The following is a 7,579-nucleotide window of genomic DNA, read 5'->3' as shown; positions in this document are numbered from 1 at the left end:
CTTGTAATTATGGGATTTTAATAAATTCATCTTATACAAAATATATAGCAAGTATATATATATATATTATCAATTAATAGAACCTATCAAAGTTATTGAATTTAATTAACTCTATTTTATTTATATCATTTAATACTTAAAAGACAATCAAAAGGTAAATATATAGATATATATATATCATTAAAGTTAATTTGGTAAAATAATTTACTAAATATCAACAATATTTTTGAATTTTTTTTATAAAAAAATTTCATAGATATTTTTAAAATTTTCATGGAAATTTTATAAATTTACATAGAAATTTTAAAAATTTCGATGGATATTATGGATTTTTTAACCAAATTATTAAGTATTTGACGTGGATATTTTGATGGATATTATGAATATTTTATCTATTTTCATTTGAAACCTAAATTTCTTTTTGACCCTTCAAAAAATTAAAAGTTTTGAAAAAAATTTCGATATTTAAAACTTTGCTTGAAATACTCTTCTATAGATGAAAATGAATTTGATTAGACTAGGAAGGCCAAAATTAACAAAGGAGAATACTTTTTTTTTTTTTAAGATTTTTTTTATAATAATAGTTTTTCAAAGATTAAGCTACTACCAACATATATATACAGAGAATTGCTGCAGAATGAGAATGTCCGCACGTTATGGAGTAAGAACCGTGAGAAGGAGACGTGCCGTTAACCTACAGAGACTTCTTTTTTTTTTTTTTACTAATGAAATGTTGCATGGCATCCATTCTCAACCAAAAAAAAAAAAAAAAAAAAAAAAAAAAAAACACAAACTTGCAGACTTCTTTTTTTGGTTTAATGAAATAGTGCGTGGCACCCATGGTCAAAAAAAAAAAAAAAAAAGAAAAGAAAAAACCAGAGATCAAATAATCATTATCATTGAAATACACCATATTACATCAACCATGCAAGTAAAACTGGACATCAGAAGCTATCATCACATCTCTCTTCATTCCAGGTGAATCAAATTCACCATAAACAAAAATAGAAAATATTTATCAACGAAATTAAAGAATTAATAAGAAAACTAAATAAAAATTATTTGCTCAAGTGTAACTGGGGTTAGATAAAAATATCAATCCCCACCTTACAACAATAATTGAAAAGAAAAAAAAAATCCAAAAAGTTTACCAAAAATTTTAATTTTCATAGCTTTAAACAAAAAAAAATTCTTACGCTATAAAACCAACTCTCATATAGTATTGTTAAGCAATAATTACAGTAAAAAAATCAAATATAATAAGGTTATACCGTAACAGAGATCTTGAGGTCACTCTGTGGCCTTTTGAACTTGTTCACCCTCTTCTTTGAAAATTAAGTAACTACGAAAATGAAATTACTATAAAAAAGGACAAAGATGGTAGAGAGGAACACACTGGCAGTGGAGAAGAATGAGGGTGAGCTTGAGCTGCTGCTAATTTAGGGATTCTGGAGCTGGATCTAGAGCTGTAGGTTCTTCTTTATTGGTTTTTTCTTTTTTTTTTTTTTTTTTTTTTTGTGACAATGGGTGTCACGCATCGTTCATTAAATCAATAAAAGAAATCTGCAGTTTTGCGTGTTTTTTTTTTTTTTTTTGGCTGAAAATAGGTGCCACTCACTGTTTCATTAATTAAAAAAAAAAAAAAGTCTCTACAAATTAACAGCACATTTCCTTTTCACAGTTTTTACTCCATAACGTACGGACATTCTCACTCTATATGGTACTATTTCCATGCCAAGTGGGCCAAACAATGCATGTGAAAATAACTCCTTTGACCTAATTATCTAAGATTGTAGATCTCTTGGAATTTCTGCATGCTTGTTGCTGCTTTATTGGCTAGCTCTGCCACCTCATTTTGCTGGCATGGTCTTACACCAACCGCAAATGCTCCTGAAAATTTAATGCACATTTCACACAATTTTATAGACTACATTGATTATACACGGTTTTTGGAACAATAATATTAAATTTATCAAAATATTTATTATATTAATCTATTAAATTAAATTATATGATAGATAATATAACAATATTTAATATATTTATTATTTTACTTCATTCAATATTAGGTTTATTTTTTTATATTTTAATTATAAAAATATATAAATTAAAAATATTTTAATATTTATTATTTATTAAATATTTTGATACATACAGATGGTTTTAGAACATTATTTATTTAATTTTTTGGTCTACAGATGATTGAAAAATATTTCTTGATTTCAAATCATGTTTGCTAAAACAAACGGAGAGGGGATTGTTAATATTTTGTCTTATATGGGGGGTCGGATTAGAGGGCTTGTTAGCACTTTGAAGATCCACAATGACATCACATATACTGCTTTATAGAATTTTTTTTTTCTTTTTTCTTTTCTTTCTTTTTCTTTTTTTTTTTTGGATAAATATACTGCTTTGTAGAATTATAAGTAAATGATTTGGTATTATTCTATTAGTTAACAAATTAATATAAACTAGTTATATACGTAAGTAAATTCTAGTAATAAAGAATATAATTACTATTGATTAAGCCATTTTATCTAGTATATCTAACGTACTCCTTTTTATATTTTTAGCATAGTCCTCTTGCAGTATTAATTTCTTAATTAGATAAAAATATCAGCAAGTTTAATTTAAAATAAAATGTGTGCACCGTATTGCAATTACAATAATGCCATGTTTACCAAAAAAAAATAAAAATAAAAATAAGATTACAATAATGCAATATTTATTTATTTTGGTGTGATACCTCTTGATATGTTTTGGTCTCACATCTTCTCTGGCAATCGGATTTGATGTAGCATTATCATGATCTTCTTTGGCAATCGGATTTGATGTAGCATTATCATGGAGTGCAATAATGAATTGTCAAGAAGCCAACCATTCAGAGACTCAACCAAAATAACATGTGACGTTGTGTTAATATTTGCAAGTTAAAAGGCCAGTGAGTGACACAGCGAGCAGGTGAGCCAATTAATGTTGCCAAATTCATGATGGAAGATTTCACTATTTTATAGTCCTTTTTTATTTTTATTATTATTATTATTAGTACTATTTTTCTTTTTTATGCCCCACAAAAGAGATTGAACAAACTTAAACTGCACTGGGATTGAATCCAAGCTTTCCCTGTTTGGAAGAAAGAGTTTATGTGTGTTACCATTTTAGTTTGTAATCTCGGTTATGAATTAAAGTTAGACATATTACACTTTGGAATTATAATGAATTCATTTATCAACTCCAAAGATCTTTAATCAAATTTGAAGAGCCAACCAGGAAGGATTAACATTTAACATTAAATAAGAGATTTTGACATTGAAATAAAATAAAATAAATGGATATGGTATTGATATATTATTATACAATATTAGGTATCAATGAGTGAGCTATTTATAAAGTAAGAAAAGAGGAATCTGAACACTTTCTTTTCCAGATATGGACAAAAGTTTTTTTTAAGTCTAGAAAGAGGACAATACGATGTTTTTGAAAGGTTTTCATTGACGAGTAATGAAGAAAACAATCTAAACTGAAAGGGGTTAGGGTATATGCCTCCCAAGTGCTAGCTCAATGGATAATGGACTATGGGCCTAATAGGTTTGGGCCATTTTGGGCTCCATGGTAGAGACACTTTGGACCTTTTGATTTTTTTGACTTCCCCAGCCGAAGCTTGCAGCTTCCACTATTCCTAGATTTTGTGGAATAGTTGATTGGAAAGTAAAAAGGAAAAGAAAAACAAAAAACTTGATTGTCGTTGACCACCTATTATCCGAATCTGACCAAATACAAACAAAGAGAAAAAAAAATAAAAATAAAAATAAAATAGAAGATTTGGGAGATCCATGAATCATGAGGGGACCCCCCCACCCCAAGCACAGGATTGAGGAGAAGAGCTGCTGGACGCTATTTTAAGAGTGCAAAGCTACTGGGAAAAAGGTAAAGAGCAGAGGCAGTGATCAAGCAGTGGGATAGAAATACAAAGAAATGGAGCAATGGCTGTCTGTACCAAAAGTGGAACTACATGCTCATCTCAATGGATCCGTCAGAGACTCTACTCTGCTGTGAGCTTTCTCTCTGTCTTTCTCTTGTTATGGGTCTTTTACTTTGAAAGCCTTTTCTTTCTTCTTTATGTCCTTGAGAAATTAGCTTAATTTTTACAAAATTTGTTTTGTTTCTTTTTTTTCTCGTTCTTTTGGTTGCAGAGAACTTGCTAGAGTTTTGGGTGAGAAGGGTGTCATAGATTTCTCAGATGTGGAGCATGTTATTATGAAAGGTTTGCTCATTTTCCTTTGTTTGAATGCTTATTTTTCCGTTTGTTTCCGGAGAAACATGGGGAAAAGGAAGTTAATTTAACTTACAATTTTAAAAATTTTCAATTATTTGGTGACTTAACTGTAAAAAGCCTCAACCCAAGTTCTGAATGCAGTCAGTTACCTTAATTTAGCTGGATGTTCCGTATTTGATATTTCATAACAATACAGAGTTGCAATTAATTTCGTTCTCTCTTCCCCCTCCCCCCCACCCCCCCCCCCCCCCCCCCCCCCCCCCCCCCCCCCGCCCCCCCTCCTAATTTTTAGTTTTACATTTTGCTACCGTTTCTGTTTTTAATAGCATATTCTTATTCCTTGAAAGTTTCAAACTCTATATGTGTTCTGTGATTCAGATGATCGTTCTTTACACGAAGTGTTCAAGTTGTTTGACCTGATCCACATTCTCACTACTGATCACAAAATTATTACCAGAATTACCAAAGAAGTATGCCAACTTTCTGACTAAAAAATATATATTTTACCAGCATATTTCCATGTTGATATTCCAATTTCTGGCAAAACAGGTTGTTGAAGACTTTGCTTCTGAAAATGTTGTCTATCTGGAGCTAAGAACAACCCCCAAGGTACAGATTTTGATTTTTTTTTTTTCTTTCCCTTGCCTATTTCATTGTCGGAGAAATTTTGATGGGCTTCATCCTTTTCAGAAAAATGATTCCATAGGAATGACCAAACGTTCTTACATGGAAGCAGTAGTGGAGGGTCTAAAAGCTGTTAATGCAGTTGATATTAATTTTATGCCTCATGATGCGGATGCTGGGGATTTCATGGATTCTCAACATATAAAAAGTGGAACATGTAATGGGGCTACAAGGAAGAAGATATATGTTAGACTTCTTTTGAGCATTGATCGTCGGGAAACCACTGAGGCTGCAATGGAAACTGTATGTGGGAAATTGTGTGCTTCGAGGAAGTATATTAGTTTATGTATTTTTTGATGGATAATGCATTTGATTATAATTTTGATGGATAATGCATTTGATTATAATTCAAACTTATGTAGGTGAAGCTTGCACTTGAACTGAGGCCGATAGGGGTAGTTGGTATTGACCTTTCTGGGAATCCCATTGTGGGAGAATGGTGACACCCTTACTACCAAAATTTACAGCAGTCAACGATATGATTAAATGTTACACAGTAATGTTGTTGTCCTAAATTTTATTTGCATATGTGGCAGGAGCACATTTTTCCCAGCATTAAAATTTGCTAGAGAACAAGGTCTTTACATAACCCTTCATTGCGGAGAGGTGCGTTTTCTCTCTGATGCACATATCTGCTATTGAAGTAATTTCCTGACTAATTTATTCTCTCAACTTAGTGCTTGTAGATACCTAATCCAAAAGAAATTCAAGCAATGCTAGACTTTCTACCCCAAAGGATTGGCCATGCCTGCTGCTTTGAAGAAGAAGAATGGAAAAAGTTGAAGTCGTTAAAGATTCCGGTTAGATATTTGCAAGATCAATCCTTATCTTGATGAAAAACTTTATTATGTTAAATAGTACATATTTGTGACATCCACTAAATGAATGGCTAGAAGAAGGCAGATGTACTGATTTTGATATTATCCTTGAATATGATTGATGAGATTTACACATCAGAGGCCGTGTTGTAATTTCTTTCACATTAATTGAGTTTCTTTTTTATTCCATCTACTGCATATTTATATCAAGAGGAGCCAGGAACAACTTCCTTGTAGTTCACCTGTCTAGAATGATGGCCTTTCAGTTTGATGATCTTGTTGTTTTGTATCTATTGGCCTATTTTGCCGTTTTTATTTGCAATCCTAAAATATATAGGCCTGAACGTCTTATGTTCAGTATTTAGTTTATTATTTTTAAGTATCTGGTTAGCTAACTTTTCTTCTTATTGTGTATGTTCACAAATTTTTCAGGTCGAGATTTGTTTGACATCCAACATCAGGACTGATACAATTTCTTCGCTAGATGTTCACCATTTTGGTCGGCTCTGCTGCCTTTGACACAAAGTCTATGGACATAAGATTGTTAAATTTCCTTGATTGCATTTGTTAAGAATGTTTTATCGAGTGCATACTATTTCTTGGCCATATGCATAGTTGCATACTCCAATGTCTTTCTGAATCTGTATATTCGATGACGCAGCTAATCTTTATAATGTAAAGCATCCTTTAATCCTCTGCACTGATGATGCTGGGGTGTTTTCTACCAGTCTTTGTGGTGAATACAGTATTGCTGCTTCTGCATATGGTAGGTCACAGGTTACTTGCGCTCGATATGCAAATAACTCTTGAAAGCTAACTGTAGTTGTTTCATTTTTCGATTCCAGGTCTGGGAAGGAGGGAAATATATCAGCTGGCAAAAGATGCAGTTGAATTTGTATTTGCAGATGATGAAGTGAAGAAGGATTTAAGAGAGATCTTTAATTCAGCTGCAAAGATGCTGGATTTCTTATTTTGATTGAATTTTCTCTAGGCAAGCTTCTTGAAACTATTGACTAGTTTGACTGCAACAATGAATTACCAATTATAAGTTGTAACCCAATTGATCATGTTGGCCCATTTGGCTTTGCAGATTCTTAGCTTGATCTTGGTAGAAGCCATCCCTCTGGACCCAGCTGCTGTGTTGGATGGCATATTGAAAGTAACCATTTTAGTAATGCAACATTGTTGGAAGTAGGAGTTAGGTCTTTTAGAACTAGCATATGGATGAAGACTAATTATTGAAATTTCAAAACTCAAAAGACAAATTAACTATTTGTGGATGGTAATTCCATGGTTAGAAAATTTTCTTTTATCTGGGTCATACTTTTTCCTAACCTTGTTATGCTGATCCAAAGGTGCAATGAGTAAAGCATCTGTTATTCCCACCGTTTGATCTAACTCTCCCCTTAGTTTATTGGTAAACACACAGATTTAAAAATAGCCTGGCCGTGGAATTTCATTTTATAAATCTTGACCATTTCAGAACATGGAATGGGTATATGATTGCGTGAAATTGAAGTAAGCTTCATCAACGGAAGCCAATAGAGTGTCAAACCTGGAGACTGGAAGAAAAACTGGTAGTCAACGGAAGCCAGGGGGCATAGCCAAAAAAAAAAAAAGCCTGCCTACTACCACCCAAAGGACAAAAAGAAAACCAAAAATCAAGACGACTTTAATGTATTTAATAGCGTGATTATGTTATAAAATTGTAGGGGTTATAGTGGAGGGACACTTGTTGGAATTTCATGCTTATTTGGCCAGACTTGTGACTGTTTCATTTATTGGAGTTTGGGAACAAACA

At 32.2% G+C, this 7,579-nt stretch overlaps 1 protein-coding gene across 1 annotated transcript; it reads left to right on the top strand.

Moving 5' to 3' along the window:
* Positions 1–3,797: 3,797 nt before the first annotated feature.
* Positions 3,798–7,090, top strand: LOC107419659 (N6-mAMP deaminase). The gene is made up of 12 exons (XM_016028431.4): positions 3,798–4,052; positions 4,194–4,264; positions 4,655–4,746; positions 4,826–4,885; positions 4,967–5,203; positions 5,323–5,399; positions 5,497–5,566; positions 5,647–5,760; positions 6,211–6,277; positions 6,440–6,544; positions 6,624–6,769; positions 6,869–7,090. The coding sequence occupies exons 1-11, from the start codon at positions 3,976–3,978 to the stop codon at positions 6,752–6,754; spliced, it is 1,101 nt and encodes a 366-aa protein (XP_015883917.3). The 5' UTR covers positions 3,798–3,975; the 3' UTR covers positions 6,755–6,769; positions 6,869–7,090.
* Positions 7,091–7,579: the final 489 nt, after the last annotated feature.

The sequence above is a fragment of the Ziziphus jujuba genome, chromosome 1 (genome assembly GCF_031755915.1).
Source record: "Ziziphus jujuba cultivar Dongzao chromosome 1, ASM3175591v1".
NCBI lineage: Eukaryota > Viridiplantae > Streptophyta > Magnoliopsida > Rosales > Rhamnaceae > Ziziphus > Ziziphus jujuba.
This window is presented reverse-complemented; position numbering and strand designations above follow the sequence as displayed.